We start from the raw sequence: 24,131 nt of genomic DNA, 5'->3' as shown, positions 1-24,131 counted from the left end.
ACTTTCTCGGTTCTCAAAGAGTTAAGCTGGGGAGAAAGACTGGTAAATATAATTTCAATCTAATATGATAAATCCTACAATGAATGCATGTACAGGAGCGGCTGATCCAAACCCAGGGAGAGGCAGGTGTGGGGCTGGGAAGGAGCTGAACGAAGATGCATGGGAATTAGTTGGGTAACGCACCTGCAGGGAGCTAGGAGAAGGTGCCAGGCAGTGTGAATACAAACAGGCTCAAGAGTAACAATAATGTTTCCATCACAAAAATGCAATATCCATTCAATTTTAATTGTGTTACCTTTTATTATTTTACAATATATTTCAAAAAAATGCCGTTACAGTTGCCTTAACTGCTCTATAAGACCTGGAATAAAAGAACACTTAGAACACACAGACATCAAGCTGTTAATACCTACTTGTACTGAACCATTGCTACCAAGAGATGTAGTTTTTTAAACAGGCAGATGTGTGGCAATGCAAAATAAAACACAAACTTGTTAGAACAGTAAACTTTGTTTTAATGGCTATAGAAAGGAGGTGGTTTTGTTTTCATTTTTCAACACATCTGGTTCTGGCAGCAAGCTGTATTATGCATTTAAAGCAATCCATGCCCTGAAAGCTTCTATTTGCAGTTGTGTATGTCATCTGAATCAGAGCCCAGACACATGAAAAATATCATTCCAATACCCTCAATACCCGTCCCTCCAGAAGGTCGTGAACTCAAGATTCTTGTTGGTGAAGTATTTTACAAGAATTTTTTTTTACAGTGACACTGGATGCTTTTAATTTTCTCTAAAAGAGAAGCAATGAAAATGCAAGGAAACCCTCCAGGGTCCAACTTTCACTTCACATTCTCCCCAAGTAGTAAAACAGCAGCTCTACATGTTGATGAAAAAGAATTTCAATTTCTCCATATTAGTTTCTTCTTAATCATATTAGCACTAAAATTTATCCGGATTTAGCTGGATTTCCAAAAGGAAAATTTTATGTGCCAAATATTTCAGGAATTTAATAAAGCATTACATATATGTAATTAGCTCTTATCTACCAAAAAATATATATGTATATATATTTATATTTATTTCTCTTACCTTCACTGAAGTTCTTTTTTTTCTGGCTGGATATGAGAAACAAGATTAAGTGGACCAATGCTGGCTTTATTTCTTCATAAGCAATAATTTGAGTCTTTTTTTCATTCAGTACGACTGGATGTTCATAATAAATTCACAAAAGGCAATACAAGGAAATACCTACTGAAAAGGCATCTGCCAAGCAATTCACGTTTCAAGGTTAGACTCTATCTACCAAGTGGCACTATGGCATTATATAGGCATTTGACTTTTGTTTTCTTTTTCAAGTTTGTCAGTTCTTTACTATTTTTTTTCTAGCAAGGATGGTATATAATCACAAAGTCAGGCCTAGAGACCATTTATAGTTGCTCCCAATATTACGTTGGACGGAAATCTCAAGAGCTGATATAAACCAAACTAAAGAGTAGTCAACTGGAACCACATCTGGTCACAATCAAATAGTCTCCAATAGTACTTTGCTAATATACAGGTTTCCTTCTTCTTGACTGATTTTGTGTTAGTCTTATTAAAATTACAACAAATAAGATTGCAAAGTTTTTGTCAGCTTGTATTTTTAGAGAACTCCTACGTTCATATGAATATACTGTAATTCACAAAATGTCTTTATAGTAATGTTCTTTCTATAAACATGGTTGGCAAAATAAAAAAGGCACAAGAGGGGGATAATGACAAATGTTTTCAACTTTCAGTGAAGAGTACCCAAGCAAGTATCTTTCATGAAGAAAAGCAGAGAAAAATGTTCAGTAATTCATGCACAACTTGAGCCAAAACAAACAAAAACTTCTCTTCAGATAGGTCCTGAGGCTTGAGGAGAAAACAAGTTTTCCTAATCACGTGCTCCATGTAAAATAAAATGTAAAGCTGCACATATATGTGTTTGGTTTAACAGTGGACCCATGTTTTTTAAAAAGTGAGGCAATTAAAGGAAAACGAAACCAAAATACCTTCATAAACAAAGGAACTCCACCTGTAGCCTCTGTCCTTTTTACCACTGAGCAGGGCAAAACGTCCAATAAAATGTAAAATGCAGCATACGCAATCATGTAATCTAAAAACTTTTCATGATAACTTATTGCAAATTGCACTTGACAGTTCACCACAACAATGGAAAACTGGCCCCTTGTTAGTTCACACAGTCCTTGAGACCCAAACTGAAGTCACCAGTAGAACGATCTGGATAAAAAGTTTGCCGCTGTGCTCAGCCAGCTAGCTCCACCCTCTGGGTGTGAGCCGACCCGGGACACTGCTTTATCCTGTTCTTTTGTGGGACTCTCATCCTCAGGCAGGTAGTCGGGCAGTTCTGTGTTCTGTTCTACTTCCACAGGCGTATCTTGGAATGGGACCAGCATCTGACATAGACAACATGTTAAGAGTTATTACAAAATCAACCCAATCGACACAGGTAAATTAAGTCCTAAATTAAAGGTCAACTATACACCTCACTCTAATCACCGTATTTATTCTCAGTGACAATAGTCACTTAAAAATTTTCCTCTTACATGAAGGTAGGCCCAACTGTTGAGCACTGCATTAGGCAGAAAGACACATGAAAAGTAAGATGCTTTTCTCCTGAGGCTCCAGAAATAAATGTGCAACCTCTCTGCATTTAAAGAAAACAAAAGCAAGTACCTGGCTACTGTGGGCCCTGAAGGGCCACTGAACCTTTCTATGGGGACACAAATAAGTTAAGGGGATGTAGATTTGTTTTCCCTATCACAAAGCTGGTGGCAAAAGTAGTAAGAGGCAAAGCTTTTCACTGTACTTACCTACCCAATTGTGGGAATAGAGCTTTATTATTTGGATTGACAAAAACTAATTAAGGTTAGAAAGAAGTATTTAAAAATCAACACAGGGGTGCCTGGGTGGCTCAGTCGGTTGAGCATCTGACTCTTGATTTCAGCTCAGGTCATGATCCCAGGGTCTTGGGATTAAGCCCTGTATCAGGCTATGCGCTAAGCATGGAAACTACTTAAGATTCTCTCTGCCCCTCTACCCTTCTCACTCTCTCTAAAATAACATAACATACATAAAATAAAACCAACACAAGGAACCTATATATCCTTTATTTCCATGTAAAATTAGAAAGACATCTCCACTGAGAAAAAGAATAGACTCTGAAATCCACAAAATTTAAGAACAGACCCTGAAATCTACAATAGATCTCTTTAGAAAAGAGCTGTTAGCCAAGAAACAAGATAATCTGACCCAACCACACTCCTATATATTTGGCAACTAACAGCCTGAAAATACTAGCAATCTGCCAGCCATAAAGAATAATCAAGAGTCAGGTATAAAGAAAACTAAATTAAAAAGCATTTACCTCTTCTCCACTTTCACTTTTCACAACTTGCTGAGCCTTCATAACCTTGGTTGATGCTATTGCTGATGCCAAAGCCTAGGCCAGGATAAAAAGGGAAATTTGAACACTGATTTGTTTACCTATAACCTCAAGCATATTCAGCCATTTAAAATACTAACCTCTGCTTTCAAATCTGAACGGATCCGCACCACACATCTTTGAACAGCCATTTGAAAAGTAAAGCTAATAACACCTTTAATTTTTAACAAAGCCTCTTCACAGAGATTTCTCCGAGACTGAAAAGGTAAAAGCAAATTATTATTACAATTGACAAAATGTTAAACAAATCAACTCAAACCACACTGAATTAGTCATTATATGAACGGTGGGGGGGGTGGGGTGGGGTTGGGGGGAGGGAGCAAATGTCCCTATTTCAGTTCTACCATCTCATATATGAGGGCATACGGGGGGTGCTATTTAGTCAAGCTTACTAAATTTTATAAGATCAACAGAACAGTAATTTCTTCTGGATCTTTTCAAGCTTCATTACTAATACTTAGTTTTAATCCTTTTTATCAGAAATAAGTTAGCCAGTGTTGATTTATATCTCAATGCAAATGGAATGAAGAATAATACAGAAAAAAATGCTGAAAAGCAGAGGTTCCTCTAGCTCAAAGGTAAGCAAATTATAGTCTGCCAGCTGTTTTTATAAATAAAGTTTTACTGGAACACAGCTACACACATTTGTTTACATAATGACTGAGGCTAGTTTCATACTATAGCAGAGTTAGTAGTTAGAATAGACTATATGCCCTTCCAAATCTAAAATATTTACTATCTGACCCTTTAACAAAAACATCTGCTGAACCCTGCTCTTAAAAATCTCTAAGGTTAGGGGCGCCTGGGTGGCGCAGTCGGTTAAGCGTCCGACTTCAGCCAGGTCACGATCTCGCGGTCCGTGAGTTCGAGCCCCGCGTCAGGCTCTGGGCTGATGGCTCGGAGCCTGGAGCCTGTTTCCGATTCTGTGTCTCCCTCTCTCTCTGCCCCTCCCCCGTTCATGCTCTGTCTCTCTCTGTCCCAAAAATAAAAAAAAAAAAAAAAAAAAAAAAATCTCTAAGGTTAAATTGTGATGTCACAATTAGTATTCAGTATTTGAGTCACTTTTTTAAATTTTTTTTAACGCTTATTTATTATTGAGAGACAGAGAGACAGAGCATGAGGAGGGTAGGGGCAGAGAGAGAGGGAGACACAGAATCTGAAGCAAGCTCCAGGCTCTGAGCTGTCAGCACAGAGCCCAACACGGGGCTCAAATTCAAAAACCGCGAGATCATGACCTGAGCCGAAGTTGGATGCCTAACCAACTGAGCCACCCAGGTGCCCCGAGTCACTATATTTCTTAAAGCACTTGGTATTTATAAACATCACTGTACCCTTTATTTATGGCATTCTCAGTGGTTACCACTGCATTCTCAAGGGTTATTAATACCCTCTTTTTAGTTCTCATTTTCCTCTGATAACACAATATAACATATCCTTCAATGTCTCTTTAATACACTATTAATAATACACTAATAACACACTACTTAGACACTGATTATTCCATCTCTGTCTCATCTTACCTCCAAGGTCCAGTGCCTTAAACTAAGTGATTTTCTTTCTACTTCATCTCTCAGTAGACTATTCTCATCACTTTAGTCATCATCACCATGGAGAAAAGGGACATACATCTCTAGTATGACTTTATTTTCACTTGTTATCAGATATATCCACTTGGATATCAAGTGGTCATCTCAAACACAAGATCCAAAGCAAAAATGGATTAAAAAGTAACTAGTTTCACCATATCCTTCCTTCCACCTCTCGCTCACATATTATCACCATCCCTATATTTTCCTGTGTCTGTATTGAGACCAGGTTCTGTCTGATTCAGTACTTCTTAGGAGACAAGAATCTGCAATTGGCCCAAAGTCTCTGGATCACGCTGAGAAACACTATCTTCAAATTATTTGATTCACTCTTTTCTTCCATTGAATATTATGAGTCTTCAAACTCGTTCCCACAATCCTTCAAAAGAACTCTTATCATTGCTAATCTCCCTCCTAGCATTATAGGAGGGTGCTAAAGTCAACTTGCTAATATTGTATTTTAGATTTCAGCAATCATTTCCATACAATATATCAGCCTATATTTTTGTGTGTGCTGTGCTGAGTTTTATTATTTGGTTTCAGCTAGCTTTCAAAAGCAACTATATTATCCTTATTCATTAAAGTTAAACAGATGGTGGGGCACCTGAGTGGCTCAGTCAGTTAAGTGTCTGACTTCAGCCCAGGTCCTGATCTCACAGGTCCTGAGTTCAAGCCCCACGTCTGGCTCTGCACAGACAGCTCGGAGCCTGCTTCAGATTCTGTGTCTCCCTCTCTCTGCCCCTCCCCAACTTGTGTTCTCTCTCTCAAAAATAAAGAAATGAATCTTTTAAAAAGTAATAAAATTAAATAGGTGGCATTGGTGGTATTTTATGTATCTTAGTATCTTACATTTAATCAATTTACATTTACTGAGCTTGCTTTCTAGAAACTTTTCAGGATCTTGTGGCCCCAGTTGCAGTAAGATAGTTGTGAACTATCTTATTTGGCAATGTCATGGATGATATGCATATGAAAAACTCCCCCCCCCAACCCTTATTTACTGAATCCTAAATCCTGAGGCCTAAATGCTGCAACAGCACAACCAGAAAAAGCTGTGGATAATCTAATGTAACCTACCAGGCATAGCTAAAGAGATAAGTGGTAATTTACCAGTTGCTACCACTAAATATGTAAAGTTATATGACTTATCACTGCTCAAAATAACTTCAGGGAGACTTCTAAATCCAGTCAAGATGGAGAAATTGGGACTGGAATTAGCCTTCAGGCTTAAACAACTACAAAGAGACAAAATAAAATGAATAAAACAACGATTTCCAAACAGTGGAAAACAAACATCCCTGAAAGAAGGAAAATACACTTGATCTTAGCCAAAAGGCCGAGAAGCGATGAAAGAAGGAAAATAAAGTGAGCTCCACAAGGTCATCAACATATTGCCTAGAAAGTTTCCAGGCTATAACTTAGGAAAGGAGAACTCAAAGGGAACCTGCAGTCTCCTTCAATTAAGGACACAGTTGAAAATTCAGGGAGGTCAAGGCAACTATAATTCGCAGGACAAAGCACAGGAGAGGGCAGAGCTGTGCAGAGAGGGTCCACAGAGACAAAGCATGTACTAGAGATCTGCAATGAGATCCCCTCAGGTTTTCAGCTGAATGATGATCTACCTGTACATGCATGTGAACAAAGAACCTGAGGCTGGATGAATAACCAGACTGGAAGGGAACAGAAGGAACAGTTCTGCAGGCTCAAACCATGCTGAAAATATTCATGTTCCCATCAGACAGAGTACAAAAACTTTTATAAACATGGGGTATGAACAAAGAACCCAGAAGAGTATTGCCTCAGTAGTGTAGCAAAATTATCCCTAGGATAAAGGGTGCTATGGTTCTGCCTAACAAAGCTTAAAAGCAAGCCTCAAAAAGATCTGTTAGTAAGTAACTGTGATCTAAAACAAATCTCAAGAGAGGTGCCTGGGTGGCTCAGTCGGTTAAGCGTCCAACTTAGGCTCAGGTCATGATCTCACGGTCCGTGGGTTCATGCCCCGTGTCAGGCTCTGTGCTGACAGCTCAGAGCCTGGAGCCTGTTTCAGATTCTGTGTCTCCCTCTTTCTCTGACCCTCCCCTGTTCATGCTCTCTCTCTCTCTGTCTCAAAAATAAATAAATGTTAAAAAAAAATTTTTTTTTAAATCTCAAGAATATTTTTCAAGGATGTACATACAAATAAATACGTGCTGTACCCAACAAAGTAAAATTTGCAATGCCTGGCATCTAATCAAAAATTACCAAGAATGCAAAGAAGCAAAAAAAAAAAAAAATGCAACCAGTAATTATAAAAGTCAATCTGTAATTACAAAAATCAATCTATAGAAACATACTCAAAAGGCAGAAATGATTAAATTAGTACATAAAGACATTATGGTTATTCCACCCCTCTTTTTTTATGTTCCAGTAGATCCATGCTACGGAAATATGAAAAAGACCCAAATCAAACTTCTAGAAATGAAATAAAATAATGTCTATGTTAAAAAAAAATACACTGAATGAGATTAACAGGAAATAAATGCCTACAAAAGAAAACTTCAACAAATATAGCAACAGGAACTATCCAAAATGAAACAGAGGGGGAAAAAAAGGAATTGAAAACAAAATGAGCAGAGTATCAGTGAGCTGTGAGACTTTACACGGCTGAATATGTATAACAGGAATCCTTGAAAGACCCAGGGGAAAGGGGGACGGAAAAAATATTTGAAGAAATAATGGAGAAACCTGTCCAAATTTGCTGCATACGATAAACCCAGAGATCCAAGAAGCTGAATGAACATGAATAAAATTATACCAAGGCACATTATAAACAGCTCAAAAACAGTGATAAAAGAGAAACTCTTAGAAGCAGGAAGAGTGGGAAAAATAAGATTTATTAAGAAGAACACAAATAATAGAATCCTAAACAGAAACAATGCAAGGAAGAAGACAGTGGACCAATGCCTTGAAGTATGGTTAAAGAAAGAAAGAAAAGAAATCCTGTCACCTAGAATTTCACATGCACTGAAAATATCTTTCAAAAAAAATAAAATAAGGACTCTCACAGACATACAAAATTGAAGGAGTTACACTTCAAGACCTGACTTTCAAAAATGAAAGAATAGCTGGAGCACCTGGGTGGCTCAGTCGGTTAAGCAACTGACTCTTGTCTTCATTTTGGTTCAGGTCATGATTTCACATTTCGTGGGATCGAGCCCTGTATCAGGTTCTGTGCTGACAACAGAGCCTGCTTGGTATTCTGTCTCTCCCTCTCTCTCTCTGCCACTTCCTCCTCTAGCTCTCTCTCAAATAAATAAATCTTAAAAAAAACTGAACAGCATAGCTGGACAGATGAGCAAGGAAAAGAGGATTTAATCAACAGTATAAACCAATTAATAGTAATAAACACTTAGAATACTCCCAACAACAGTATATACATTCTCAGGTGCATATGGAACATTCCCCAAGACAGACCATGAAACAAGCCTCAGTAAATAGAAAATGATTGAAATCACACAATATTGTCAAATCACATGAAACGAAATTAGAAATTTGTAACAAGGAAATTTGGAAAATTCAGAAATACATGGAAATTAAACAACAAACTCCTAAATTACCAATGTATCAAAAAAAGAAATCACACACAAAAAATACTTGGAGATGAATAAGATGAGAATATATCAAATCTTATGGGATATAGAGAAAAGAATGACTGAACAAAAATTTCTAGCTGTAGTAACTATATTAAATAGAAGAAAATCTCAAATCAGTAACCTATATTTCCATTCTAAGAAAGCCCAAAGCAAGCAGATGGAAAGAAACAATAAAGATTAGAGCAGGGAAAAGAAAAATCGAGAAAAGGGGGAAATATAGAAAAAAAACTAATGAAGCTAAAAATTGGTTCTCTGAAAAAAAATCAACAAAACTGATAAACCTTTTAGCTAGACTGACCATGAAAAAGAGAAAGAAAACTCAAATTACTAAAATCAGGAATAAGACAGGACATTATGACCAATCTGAAACAAAAGGATTATAAGCAAATACTATGAACAACTGTATGCCAACACATTAGATAACCTCAATGAAATGGGAAAATTCCTAGAAAAATAAAATTACCAAAAGTGACTCAAGAAAATAATGGGAGTTTGAATAGACATACAGTAATTAAAGAGATTAAATCAATTATCAGGAAATAACCTACAAAGAAAAGCTCAGGACCAAATGGTTTCATTGGTTAACACTACCAATGTTTAATGAAGAATCAACAGCAATCTTTCAACAAAGTCATCAAAACACTTCCCAATTCATTTTATTTATTAAGTATTTTTTTAATGTTAATTTATTCTGAGAGAGAAAGAGAGAGCACACAAGCAGGGGAGGAGCACAGAAAGAGAGAGAGAAAGAATCCCAAGCAGGCTCAGCACAGAGCCTGACTTGGGTCTCAATCTCAAGAACCATGAGATCATGACCTGAGCCAAAACCAAGAGTCAGAGGCTTAACCAACCGAGCCACCCAGGTGCCCCATCCCAACTCATTTTATGAAGCCAGTATTACCCGGATACCAATATCAGAAAAATACATCACATGAAAGAAAATTATAAATAAAACTATAAAATATCCTGTATGAATACATATGCAAAATGCTTCAACAGAATCCCAGCAAACTGAATCCAGCAGCATATTAAAAAGATTATACACTATGACGAATTGGGATTTATCGTAGGAATGAAAGGTTGGTTCAAAGTATGAAAATCATCAATGTAATACACGGTATTAACATAATTCAACTCAATAATGAAAAGAAAAATAATAAGCAATTTAAAAGCAGACAATGAAGGGGGACCCAGGTGGCTGTGGGTGCCTGGGTGGTTCACTCGGTTAAGTGTCCGACTCTTGTTTTTGGCTCAGATCATGATCTCACAGCTCATGAGTTTGAGCCCTACATCGGGCTCTGTGCTCACAGCCCTAAACTTGATTGGAATTCTCTCTCTGCCTCTTTCTCTGACCCTGCCCTGCTCATTTGTTCTCTTAAAATAAATAAACTTAAAAAAAATTTTTTTTAAATAGACAATGAATAGGATTTTCTCCAAAAGAGATATCTGTGATAAAGATATATACAATAAATCCTGTATCAACCACTGAAAAATGGCCAAAAGCAGATGAAAAGATACTCAACACCGTTAGTCATAGGGAAATGCAAATTAAAACCACAATATGATACCATTTCACACAAGTACTAAACAACAACAGATGGCACAAGAACAGATACCCAGATCAATGGAATAGAGAACCCAGAAATGGACCCACAAACGTATGGGCAACTAATCTTTGACAAAGCAGGAAAGAATCTCCAATGGAATAAAGACAGTCTCTTCAGCAAGTGGTGCTGGGAAAACTGGACAGCGACATGCAGAAGAATTCACCTGAACCACTTTCTTACATACACCATACACAAAAATAAACTCAAAATGGATGAAAGACCTCAATGTAAGACAGGAAGCCATCAAAATCCTCGAGGAGAAAGCAGGCAAAAACCTCTCTGATTTTGGCCCCAGCAATTTCTTACTCAAAACGTCTCCAGAGGCAGGGGAAACAAAAGCAAAAATGAACTACTGGGACCTCATCAAAATAAAAAGCTTTTGCACAGCGAAGGAAACCATCAGCAAAACTAAAAGGCAACCGACAGAATGGGAGAAGATATTTGCAAACAACATATCAGATAAAGGGTTAGTATCCAAAATCTATAAAGAACTTCTCAAAGTCAACACCCAAAAAACAAATAATCCAGTGAAGAAATGGGCAAAAGACATGAATAGACACTTCTCCAAAGAAGACATCCAGATGGCCAACCGACACATGAAAAAATACTCAACATCACTCATCATCAGGGAAATACAAATCAAAACCACAATGAGATGCCACAACAGATGTTGGCGAGCATGCAGAGAAAGAGGATCTCTTTTGCACTGTTGGTGGGAATGCAAGCTGGTGCAGCCACTCGGGAAAACAGTATGGAGGTTCCTCAAAAAACTAAAAATAGAACTACCCTACGACCCAGCAATTGCACTACTAGGCATTTATCCAAGGGATACAGGTGTGCTGTTTCGAAGGGACACATGCACCCCCATGTTTATAGCAGCACCATCAACAATAGCCAAAGTATGGAAAGAGCCCAAATGTCCATCAATGGATGAATGGATAAAGAAGTGGTATATATATATACAATGGAGTATTACTCGGCAATCATTTCAGGAGTATCAAATCATTTCAGGCAATCAAAAAGAATGAAATCTTGCCATTTGCAACTACATGGATGGAAGTGGAAGGTATTATGCCAAGTGAAATTAGTCAGTCAGAGAAAGACAAAAATCATATGACTTCACTCATATGAGAACTTTAAGAGACAAAACAGATGAACATAAGGGAAGGGAAACAAAAATAATATAAAAACAGGGAGGGGGACAAAACAAAAGAGACTCATAAATATGGAGAACAAACAGGGTTGCTGGAGGGGTTGTGGGAGGGGAGATGGGCTAAATGGGTAAGGGGCATTGAGGAATCTACTCCTGAAATCATTGCTTCACTATATACTATCTAATTTGGATGTAAATTTTAAAAAATAAAAAATAAAGTTAAATTATAAAAACAAACAAACAAACACACAAACAACAACAGAAATGTATGTTGACAATGCTGTGGAGAAACCAGACCCCACATCTGCTGCTGATGGAATATAAAATGATGCAGCCACTGTAGAAAACACTCTAGCAGTTGCTCAAAAAGCTAAACAAAGTTACTGTATCACCCAGCAGCTCTACCCCTAGTAACATATCCGAAAGAACTGAGAACATACATCCACACAAAAACTTATACACAAATCTTCACAGAATTATACATAATAGCCAAAAAGTGGAAACAACCCAAATGTCCATCAACTGATAAATGAATAAACAAATATAGTAAATCCATACAATGGAATATTATAAAAAGTGATGATGTACTGATACACACTACAATAGGGATGAACTATGAAAACATTATGCAAAGTGAAAGCTAGACATGAAAGGTAACATATCCTATGATTCCATTTATGTGTAATGTCCAGAAGAGGCAAATCCACAGACAGTAAATTAGTGGTTGTCACGGGCAACCCATTAGTGACTGCTAATGGGTATGAGGCTTCCTTTTGGGGTGATGAAATGTTCAGGAATTAGACAATGGTGATGGCTGCACAACCCTATAAATATACTAAAAGCACTGAATTGAACACTTTAAAATGGCAAATTTATAGTATGTGAATTCTATTTCAATTAAAAAAAAAAAACCTGAAAGAATTCAACTTCAGCAGACTTGTACTGCTATAAGAAAACGTCAACAGAAGTCCTTGAGACGGGGGCGCCTGGGTGGCTCAGTCGGTTGGGTGTCCAACTTCAGCTCAGGTCATGATATCACGGCTCCTGGGTTTGAGCCCCATGTCGGGCTCTGTGCTGACAGCTCAGAGCATGGAGCCTGCTTCAGATTCTGTGTCTCCCTCTCTCTCTGCGCTCCTCCCCTGCTCGCACTCTGTCTCTATCTCTCTCAAAAATAAACAGTAAAAAAATTTAAAAAAGAAAAAAAAAAGAAGTCCTTGAGACAGAAGGAAAATAGTATCAGATGAAAAATACAGTATTTACACAAAGGACAAAGAACCCTGGAAACGGCAAAAATGTAAATAGACAGAAAATACTTTTTTTATTTTTAAATGTCTTAAAAGAAACTGACTTTTCAAAATCATAGAGACAGAAAGTAAAACAGTGGTTGCCAGGGGCTGGGGGAAAGGAAGAAAGCAGAGTGACTGTTTAATGAGTACAGAGTTTCAGTTTTACAAAACAAAAAAGTTGTACATTCATAAGAAGTATAGAGGTGATGGTTACACAACATTATGAATGTATTTAATACCACCAAACTATATACCTAACGATGGTTAAGACCGTAAATTTGGGGGCACCTGGGTGACTCAGTTGGTTGAGCGTCTGACTTTGGCTGAGGTCATGATGTCACAGTTCGTGGGTTCAAGCCCCGCGTTGGGTTCTGTGCTGACAGCTCAGAGCCTGGAGCCTGCTCCAAGTTCTGTGTCTCCCTCACTCTCTGCCCCTATCCCGCTCATGTGCTCTCTCTGGCGCTCTCTCTCTCTCAAAAATAAACATCAAAAAAATTTAAAAAAATTTTTAAAAAGACAGTAAATTTCATGCTATGTGTATTTTACCACAATAAAAAAAATAAAGACTATTTAAAGTAATAACAATGTATTTGGGGTTTATGACATATGTGGAAGCAAAACATGTTAACAACTGCATAGAGGCAGAGAAAGGAGAAATGGAAGTATAATGTTTTAAGTGTCCTATACTATGCGTGAAGTGATATATTAATTGAAGCTGCACTATAGTAAGTTAAAGATATATAAAATAGGGGCAGCGCCTGGGTGGCTCAGTCAGGTAGGCATCCGACTTCCGCGCAGGTCATGATCTAGCCTGACCTGATCGAACTTGTTCAATCCCTATGTTCGAGCCCTATGTCGGGCTCTGTACTGACAGCTCAGAGCCTGCAACCTGCTTCAGATTCTGTTGTCTCCCTCTCCCTCTCTCTCTCTCATGCTCTGCTGGTGCTCTGTCTCTCTCTCCAAAATAAATAAAAACATTAAAAAAAAAAAAAAGGATACATAAAATAAACCCTACATCAACCAACAAAAAGAAAGGAAGAACTGTACCTAATAAGCCAACAAAGTAAATAAAATGAAATCATAAAAAACATCCAGTAGTCCAAAAGGCAGGAAAAGGGAACAAAGAACTGATTGGACAAATAGTAATTTGCAAGGGCACGGTGCCTGGCTAGTTCAGTCACAGGAGTGTCCAAACGATCTCAGGGTCGTGAGTTCAAACCCCAAGCTGGATGCAGAGATTAGTTAAATAAATAAACTTAAAAAAAAAAGAAAGAAAGAAAGGAATTAGCAAGATGGTTGTTTTAAACACAACCATACAAATAATCATATTAAAGATAACTCCAACACTCCAGTTAAAAGGCAGAAATTTTCAGAATGGATAAAAAGGCAAGGCCCTACTATATGGTGCCTGTAAGAAATCTACTTGAAATACAGACACAAACAGAAGACACACTAATCAGAAGCAAGCAGAAGTAGCTAATATTAAAAGCAGACAACGTAGAAATGAGTTCAGAAGAAACTACCCTGTAGGAGTATTACAGTATTCTATTATTAAAATAGTCTATATTAGAATACATTGAATATATTCACCAGTGAAACTATCTAGGACAGAAGTTTTCTTTATGGAAAGGTTTTTAATTACAAATTCAATTTCTTTAATACATATTGAGCTATTCATGTTATCCATTTCTTCTTGAATAAACCTTGGCAATCTGTGTTTTTAAAAACATTTTCCTGTTTCATCTACATTACCAAATTTATTGGCATAAAGTTATTTAAAATATTTATTTTCTTTTTAAATTTTTTATTTTTTTATTTTAATGTTTATTTAGTTTTGAGAGAGTGTGTGAGCAGGAGAAGGGCAGACAGAGGAGACACAGAATCGGAAGCAGGCTCCAGGCTCTGAGCTGTCATCACAGAGCCCAATGTGGGTCTCAAACTCAGGATCCATGAGATCATGACCTGAGCTGAAGTCAGACACTTAACCAACTGAGCCAGCCAGGTGCGCTTCTTTTTAGATTTTTTTTAAAGTCTCTTTATTTATTTTGAGAGAGAGAGACAGCAAGCAGGGGAGGGGGTAAAGAGTGAGAAAGAGAGAGAGAATCCCAAGCAGGTTCCACACCAGCAGCACAGAGTCCAATAGGGGGCTTGAACTCTCAAACCCAGAGATCATGGCCTGAGCCAAAATCAAGAGTAGGATGCTTAATTGACTGAGCCACCCAGGCGCTCCCATTTATTTTCTTTTTAGTGTCTACAGGATCTATAGCGATGTTTTCTCTCTCTTATTTCTGGTATCAATAATTTGTGACTTCTTTTATTCATGATCAGTTTGGCTACAAATTTATCAATTTTATTGATCATGTCAAAGAATCAGCTTTTGATTTCATTAGTTTTTCTCCATTTTTCATTTCACTGATTTGTTCATTCACTCTTCTGCTTAAGTTAGATTTAATTTGCTTTTTCTTTTTTTTATCTAGTTTCTTAAGGTAGAAACTTAAGTCACTGAGACCTTATCTCTCTTATATATAAATAATTAGACGTTTGGTGCTAATGAATTACCCTCTAAACACTGCTTTGGTGGCTTCCCACAAATTTTGATACTACATTTTCCTTTTTATTCAATTCAAAATGTTTATCATTTCTCTTCTGATTTCCTCATTGACTTAGGGATTATTTTTTTTAATTTGTTTAATGTTTATTTTTGAGAGAGAGAGAGTGAGTGAGCGAGTGAGCATGAGCAGGGCAGGGGCGGAGAGAGAGGGAGACCCAGAATCCGAAGCAGGCTCCAGGCTCCAAGTTGTCAGTGCAGAGCCTGATGTGGGACTTGAACTCATGGAACCGTGAGATCATGACCTGAGCTGAAATCAAGAGGCGGAAGCTTAACTGACTGAACCACCCAGGCACCCCCATGACTCAGGGATTATTTTAGAAATAAATTATTTAGTTTCCAAAATATTTGGGGGATTTTCCAAATACCTGTTATTGATTTCTAACTTGCTTTTCATTGTGCTCAGAGAACATACTTTGCATAGTTCTTTTAAATTTATTAAGACTTGTTTTATGACCCACAATAAGGTCTACCTTGGTAAATGTTCCGTGTGTATGTGAAAAGAATGGATACTACCTTGTGGCTGGAGGGTGTTCCATAAATGCCGATGAGGGTAAGGTGGTTGTTAGTACTATTTGAGTCTTCTATATCCTTAACTGATTTTCTGTATACTTGTTCTATTAATTGAGAGTGGTGTTGAAATCTCCAGCTCTACTTGTGGATGTGTCTATTTCTTCTTGTTACATCCTCTGATTAACTGACACCTTTAGAACAAAATGCCCCTCTGGAATTTATTCTTCAAGACTGCTGAAAAAATATATAAATAAATAAAAATAAAAAGATCGCTGGTGGGATGCCTGGGTGGCTCAGTCAGTTGAGCGTCCGACTTCGGCTCAGGTCATGACCTCGCGGTCTGGGAGTTCGAGCCCCGTGTCGGGCTCTGTGCTGACAGCTCGGAGCCTGGAGCCTGCTTTCGATTCTGTGTCTCCTTCTCTCTCTGCCCCTTCCCCACTCATGCTCTGTCTCTGTCTCTCAAAAATGAATAAACATTAAAAAAAAAAAAAAAAAAAAAAAAAAAGATCACTGGTGTCAGTGAAGAAACTATTTACAGTAGTTCCCCACCCCACCCATACCTTATCCATAGGAGATCTGTTCCAAGGCCCCCAGGGGATGCCTGAAACTGCAGAAAGTACCCAAACCTATACATACTATGTTCTTTTCCTGCACATTCATATGATAAGTTTACTTATAAATTAGACACAGGGGTGCTGGGCAGCTCAGTCAGTTGAATGTCCAACTTCAGCTCAAGTCATGATCTTGTGGTTCATGAGTTCGGGCCCCACACTGGGGTATCTGCTGTCAGTGCAGAGACCACTTCAGATCCTCTGTCCCCTCCCCTACTCATGGTCACTCACTCTCTCTCTCTCTAAAATAAACATTTAAAAAATAAATAAATTAGGCAGAGTAAGAGATAAATAATAGAACAATTGTAACAATACATTGTAACAAGTTATATGAATGTGATCTCTCTCAAAATATCATACTATATTCACCTTCTTCTTGTGATGATGTGAGGTAATAAAATGTCTATGTGATGAGATGAAGTAAAGTAAATGACATAGGGTTTGTTACATAGCCTTAGGCTACTACAACCTTCTGATGATATGTCAGAAGGATCATCTGCTTCCTGACCCTACCTTATGAACCACGTGTTTATAAAAGTCTTACCGTATCATCAAGACCATCTATGTGCAAAACCACTGTTTTGGCACGTTTGTTTGTAGTTCCCAGGAAAAACTGAGCTTTCCTTCTACGTGAATTCATTTCATTGTAACTATCACCATCTGCCATACTGGAAGACTGGAGAATGTCATAAATTTCAGAAGCCAGCAGTTTTGTTTCTCCTGGAGTTGTAGACCTTGAAAAGAAACACATATAAATTAATAAACTAGTCCGGTCACCTCTATTGATTCTGTAATTTTATTCAACTTTGCAGAGCCTTGTTTTCTTCATTCTGATGTTTCATTCAATTTAAAGGAAATACCTAGAATAACCAACATTGAAAAAGCAGTTAGTTGATAATAAGGTCTTCTAATTTTAAAACCATGGTTTACTGAGATTCAAAACTCATCACTATAATAGTATAAAACCACATTCAGGGGCACCTGGGTGGCTCAGTCAGTTGACCATCCAACTTCAGCTCAGGTCATGATCTCAGAGTTTGTGAGTTTGAGCCCCACGGCGAGCTCTGTGCTGACAGCTCAGAGCCTGGAGCCTGATTCAGATTCTGTGTCTCCTCTCTCTGCCCCTCCCCCGCTAATATTCAGTCTCTCTCAAAAATAAATAAATGTTAAAAAAAATAATAAAAACTTAAAGTTTTTAATAAAAAAATAAATAAAAGCACATTTAATCAAAATCATTAAACAGGAAATCAACTAAAAAGATTAGATTAGAACCTGTCCCTGGATTAACATTAATATAATTTGAAGGTCCCCTGACCTTCAAGAAAGTACAACACATAAAAAACCAAAAGGAGAAAACAAATTAGGAGAGGATCATTCATATTAGAATCATTATAAAAAAGAGATTTCTTAATAAATTCAAATTGTTTCTTAATTTACATTTTTTACTTATCTTTTACAAAGCATGAATATATTATAAAACCACAACTGGGGCACCTGGGTGGCTTAGCTGGTTAAGCGTCTGACTTCAGCTCAGGTCATTATCTCACGGCTCGTGAGTTCGGGCACGCATTGGGCTCTGTGCTGACAGCTCAGAGCCTGGAGCCTGCTTCAGATTCTGTGTCTCTCCTTCTCTCTGCCCCTCCCCCACTCACACCCTCTCTATCTCTCTCCCTCAAGAATAAATTAACATTAAAAACAAAATTCTTTAAAAAAAACACACAACTAAAAACAAAAGTTTTCATTCTTAAACTTTTTTTAATTTTTAATGTTTATTTTTGAAAGAAAGAGAGTGCAGGCACACAGGGGAGGGGAAGCGGGGTGGAGGGGGGGACAGAGTGCACAGAGCCCAATGATGGGGGGCTCGAACTCACAAATCGTGACCTGAGCCAAAGTCAGATGCTTAACCCACTGAGCCACCCAGGAGCTCCTCCATTCTTGAACTCTTAAATCCTACTATACGTCCTCAAATAAACATCTGGTGCCATGCTGTCCAAAACACTTTCTGCACTGATAGAAATGTTTGATAGCTGCACTGTCCACTCACCACATGAGGCTACTGACCAACCACAATTAAAAAAATGATTATTTACTTTGAATTAAATTTAAATCGCCATGTGTGGCAAGTGTATACCATACTGGACAGCACAGATCTAACACTTATTAGTTGAATAAACAGTAAATATACATAACTATAAAAAATAACCCTCATTTCACTTACAGATAAGTTTAATTAATCCAAACCTTATAACACACATTCAAGGCTTTTAAATCTGTCCCCATTCAGCTCTGCCAACATCAGCTCATTTTGTCTTTTTATGAACACCTTTTACAGATGCCTTTTCCTCAACCAAAAGACATAAGCTTTTTAACTCTTCCTCCTTCCTTGAAGGTTCAACCTCAACCACCATCTTCTTTGTGAAGCTTTCCCACCCCAACAATCCATTCCACCCTCTACATTTAAAGTACTATGATTGTACTTATACTATTGATCATAATTTTCTTTTTTTCTTTTGAAGAATGGATATGTATTCTCTCTTTACCTTCCACAAAGCCTCACAAAACTTTTTGCCATCCGTTTATTGAATGAGCAAGAACACTTCAATTTCTGATATTCAGACTATAAACCTTCTAAGCTATACAGAACTTCAGTTCCAGGGGTACTAATCTGGCAATTTTCCAAGCACTCAATTTACTATACCAGGTGGTTTTCTGGGCTACCGTTGACCACAGAGATCAATTACTTTGAATGATTTTGACTGTGTACTGCAAGAAGCTATCAAAAAGACTATTTTCAGGTGGGGGGTTGAAATGTCTCAGCACTCTTCTGATAGCTGTTTCACAGTACTGAAAAGGTCACTGCAGTTCTGAGATTTTTTTTAAATTTTTTTTTAACGTTTATCAGCGCGTGCATGCATGAGCGGGGAAGGGGCAAAGAGAGAGGGAGACACAGAATCCGAAGCAGGCTCCAGGCTCTGAGCTGTCAGCACAGAGCCCAACGCGGGGCTCGAACTCACAGACAGCACAATCATGACCTGAGCCGAAGTCAGACGCTCAACCGACTGAGCCACCCAGGAGCCCCCTTTTATTTTTTTTAATTCTGAGATATTTTAAATACTAGCCAACCAAAAGTTGTAGAATATGAGGACAGTGGTTACAGATACTCATGAATTTAAAAGAGAAAAAAACCAGTGTCTTTGCTACCCCTCTTCACCAATATTGTTTTCAAGTGTTTGCATCAAATTAAAAAATCATCAAATAGAAGATTCAACTAATGAGCTTCCTATAAAATTTCTGAAATGCACATACACTATTTCAAAAACTTTGTTTCCAGATGAAGCAGTAGGGACATAAAATATTAAAACACAGTAACATCAAATAATTATCTTCCTATTCTGCAGAATAACAACTGTAAGAGTAGTTCTAAACCATATAGGGTTACTAACCCCTTGACAATCTGGTGTAAAATTAGAGAATGTTTCACAAAAAATGCAAATATAAAAATTTTCTACATTTTCAGTGAGTTTATGTACCCACCCAAGCCATCCATCTTATGTCAACCTCAAAGAACAGAGATGGTTTAACATTTTTTTTAAACTGATCTAGAATTGGAGAGAGTAGAATAGGAGAACAGCAATGTAGTGATCCATCCAATGTTTGAGAATTTTCAATAAAATGTAAACTACTGGTAAGAATATAATTGGTAATACTGGAATAATATTGTTTTCCAAATACTCTTTGACTCTGTAATTCTTCTACTGGAACTTGTTAAGAAAATAATCTATGAAATGAAAGTAATCCAAAACAGGGGCACCTGGGCGGCTTCAGTCACTTCGGCTCAGGTCATGATCTCATGGTCCATGAGTTCCAGCCCCGCATCCAGCTCTGTGCAGACAGTTCAGAGCCTGGAGTCTGCTTTGGATTCTGTGTCTTCCCCTCTCTCTGCCCCTCTGCCACTCGTGCTCTGTCTCTCTCAAAAACTAAACAAACATTTAAAAAATTAAAAAAAAAAAAAAGTAATCCAAAACATAAGAATAGCCTTTTAAACAGTTAGGCAAGGAAGTTTTAGGGATACCTGGGTGGCTCAGCTGGTTGAGGGCCTGACTCTTGATCCTGAATCAGGTCATGATCCCAGAGCTATGGGATGGAACCTCCATGCTAAGAGTGGACCCTGCTTGGGATTCTCTCTCTCCCTCCCCCCACCCCCCGCCTTGTGCTCGCTCACTCTCTCTACAATAAAAAATAAATTTTTTTTAATAAATTTTAAAAATATTTATTTTGAGAGAAAGAAAGCATTAGGGAGGGGCAGAGAAAGAATCCCAAGCAGGTTCCCTGCTGTAAGCACAGAGGCCGATGCAGGGCTTGAACCCACAAACCGTGAGATCATGACCTGAGCTGAAATCAAGAGTGAGAGGTTTGGGAGCCTGGGTGGTTCAGTCAGTTAAGCACCCGACTTCAGCTCAGGTCATGATCTCATGCTTCATGAGTTTGAGCCCCTGTCAAGCTATGTGCTGAGAGCTCAGAGCCTGGATCCTGCTTCAGATTCTGTGTCTCCCTCTCTCTCCGCCCCACCCCCACTTGCACTCTTGTCTCTCTCTCTCAAAAATGAATAAATGTTAAAAAAAATAAAATAAAATAAAAAAGAGATGTTTAACCAACCGAGCCACCCAGGTGCCCCTAAATAAAAATTTAAAAAAGAAGTTTTGTGACTCCTGGGTAGCTCAGTCGGTTAAGCATTGGACTTCGGCTCAGGTCATGATCTCACGGTTCATGAGCTTGTGCCCCAATTTGAAGTGAGCTCAAGCCCCACTTTGGGCGAACACAAGCTTCGCATTGAGTGAGCCCTGGTTCTCTCTTTCCCTGCCCTCACTCATTTGTGCCCTCTCTCTAAAAAAAAAAAAAAAAAAAAAAAAAAAAAACCCAAAAAGTGTTAGGACAGTACTGACCAACATAACTTTCTGAAATGATGGAAATGTAGTAAACTAGTCACATGAATATTAAATACTTGGAATAAGGTTGGTACAAGTGAAAAATTGGTTTTTAAATTTAATTTTAATTTAAATTGCCACATGTGGCTAACAACTACCATATGAGACAGAATTTTTAGAAAAAAAGGGAAGATCACCTCTGCTGTTAACTTCTTTAAGTTAACCTTCCTTTTCCTGATTATTACTCCCATACGTCTGACAAACCATTTCTCTAACACGTTTTCTGACTAAGGTCCTGCAAAAGAAATTAGCTCTACAAAAACTATAAGTGACAATTTTCTTAATTCTCCAAAGGATGGTATAGAGTTAAAACCATTCTAGATTCACAGGAGAGAAGATAATCTGTACATCTATTGGATTCCTTAGGGCTCTGGGGCTTAATTCTCTCATACACCTGTATTACCAGTTTCCACATTAGTAGCAACAGAGTGAGGGAAGAGAATTCCATTTATTCATAAGAACAATTTGCAAAGGTGATACGTGTGCATTTACAATTGCCTGTGCTGCTACAGAGGCTACTCGCACTAACTTTCATTTAGGAAATTAAGGATTTGGGGCACCCGGCTGGCTTAGGCGGTAGAGCACACAATTCCTGATCTTAGTATTTGTGAGTTCGACTCCCACATGGGGTGTAAAGATTGCTTAAAAATAAAATCTTAAAAAAAAAGAAATTACAGATTTACCAAAAAACAGAAAAAAAGAAAATTAAGGATTTACAACAAAACTATACTTATAGTCACACATCTTATGTTTGCTTAAACAAAGCAATTACAGATAATTAGAAAAATGGTTCTATGAAATAAATACTCCTATGACCACCATTTTTAACTTGTTTCATAATTCCAAAATCTCATCATTTTCACACTAATAAATTCCCTTCTGGAAGATTTTCAATTTCTACCTACATAAAACCAAAAGATTTTAAAAGAATAACATAATCAAATCAACATGATGGCCTCACTGTTAAGTATGGTTTTCAGGTGTACCTCATAGGACTAATTTTATTGCTACCCTTCCTATGAAATGGTTAAGGGATCTATTTACAGGCCCAGATCCCTCTCAAAACTAAGTAAAATTTTGTCTTAGGCAAAATTAAATTTACAAAAGCATATAAGCAAATTTAATTACAGTTACTTCGTGATCAGGGCACTATGAAGTACCCGTTCAACAAATCAATTATACCTTTTTTTTCCCCAACAAATCAATTATAAATAATTATTTCCTTACTTTTAAAAAATGCTTTTAAAACCAAAAAGAAAAATCCAAGACCGTCTACAGATGTGGAAGCTAGTCTTTAAAAAAAAAAAAAATTACTGTTCAAATACTATCATTCAAAACATTCAAAAAGAAAAAGTCTAGAGTTTTATGGTATATTTGGCCATAAATATGAGAGACTGTATAATTAAACAAGAATTAATTGCCCTCATCTTCTTAGGCAATTGCAAATTGAAAGAGCTGATTAATGCCCTGGATTTAGTTCAGTCTTTAAAATGTGACATCAGAAAAAAAGACTATCTTGAAAATTTCTTTCATCTAAGTAATTGGAATTTTGTTCTCAGTAATTCACTATTAAATAATGAAGTATATTGATTCCTCACCACTTTTTCTAATTAGTTATCCATACTGAAAAGGTTCATGTTATTCATAAAACACAACTACAAGAAACTTGACCTTTATTATATATCAAAAATAATCTTAATTCTGAATATATATCCTTATTGGTCATAAACACCAATTCACTCTAATTCTAGATGCCGCTATAAACATTTCATATTGCTCATAAAGGCCAGTTAAAACCTCCACATACTACATAAAATCAATGAATATATCATTTTACTGTTGAAGACTTGCTATCTATCATCTTGAAAAACCTCTTAAATTTTCCTTTAGGAGTTGCTTTTGCTTTTCTTTTCAGTGTTGTTTGCTAAGAAGTGTTCTGGTAACATTTATGCAACCCAGAAAATTATCCCTCATTTTTCAATGCAAAAAACAGTCCTAAATTAAAAAGGGTTCTAAGAAGGAAGTCAACAGCTCTGTTTAGGTAACAATGAAATCCAAGGCAGGGAAGCTATGATCCTTGAGCCAAAGCCTATTCATTTATATATTAACCATGGCTGTTTTGACCCACCAGGGTAGTTGCAACGGGGACTGTTATGTCTAGCAAAGCCTAAAACATTTACTGGCTTTTCACAGAAAAAAATTTGCCAACCTCTGTTCTAAATAATTACAAAAAAGACACTTAAAAAAAACTACAAAGTATGTGGAATGTAACCACAGCCATTAAGAATGATATTGCAAGGGACACCTGGGTGGCTCAGTTGGTTAAGCATCTGACTTCGGCTCAGGTCACAATCTTATGGTTCGGGAGTCCAAGCCCCACATCAGGCTCTGTGCTGCTAGCTCAGAGCCCGGAGCCTGCTTTGGATTCTGTGTCTCCCTCTCTCTCTGCCCCTCCCCTGCTCATGCTCTTGTCTCTCTCTCTTTCTCTCTCTCTCATAAAAAATAAACATGATAAAAAAAAAAGAATGATATTGCAGGTAAATGGTTATATGGAAGAGTGCTCCTGATAATATATATTAACTACCACTACTGCCCTTACCTTTTATAAAATATATTGGCATCGGATTTCTCAAAAAAAAAAGAGAATAAAAATCAAGGCAAAGC

At 37.4% G+C, this 24,131-nt stretch overlaps 1 protein-coding gene across 1 annotated transcript in view; it reads right to left on the bottom strand.

Moving 5' to 3' along the window:
• Positions 1-275: 275 nt before the first annotated feature.
• The window catches only part of ARMC1 (armadillo repeat containing 1), a 42,007-nt gene continuing 18,151 nt past the window's right edge, over positions 276-24,131 (bottom strand). The window contains exons 4-7 of the mRNA XM_049633342.1: positions 17,027-17,216; positions 3,567-3,683; positions 3,409-3,483; positions 276-2,437 (exon numbers count right to left, since the gene is read on the bottom strand). Coding sequence (XP_049489299.1) covers positions 2,246-2,437; positions 3,409-3,483; positions 3,567-3,683; positions 17,027-17,216 — 574 coding nt within the window. The 3' untranslated portion in view covers positions 276-2,245. The remainder of the gene's footprint in view (positions 2,438-3,408; positions 3,484-3,566; positions 3,684-17,026; positions 17,217-24,131) is intronic.

The sequence above is a fragment of the Panthera uncia genome, chromosome F2 (assembly GCF_023721935.1).
Source record: "Panthera uncia isolate 11264 chromosome F2, Puncia_PCG_1.0, whole genome shotgun sequence".
In the NCBI taxonomy this organism is placed as follows: Eukaryota; Metazoa; Chordata; class Mammalia; order Carnivora; family Felidae; genus Panthera; species Panthera uncia.
Note: the sequence above shows the minus strand (reverse complement) of the source record. Positions and strands in the feature narration are given on the sequence as shown.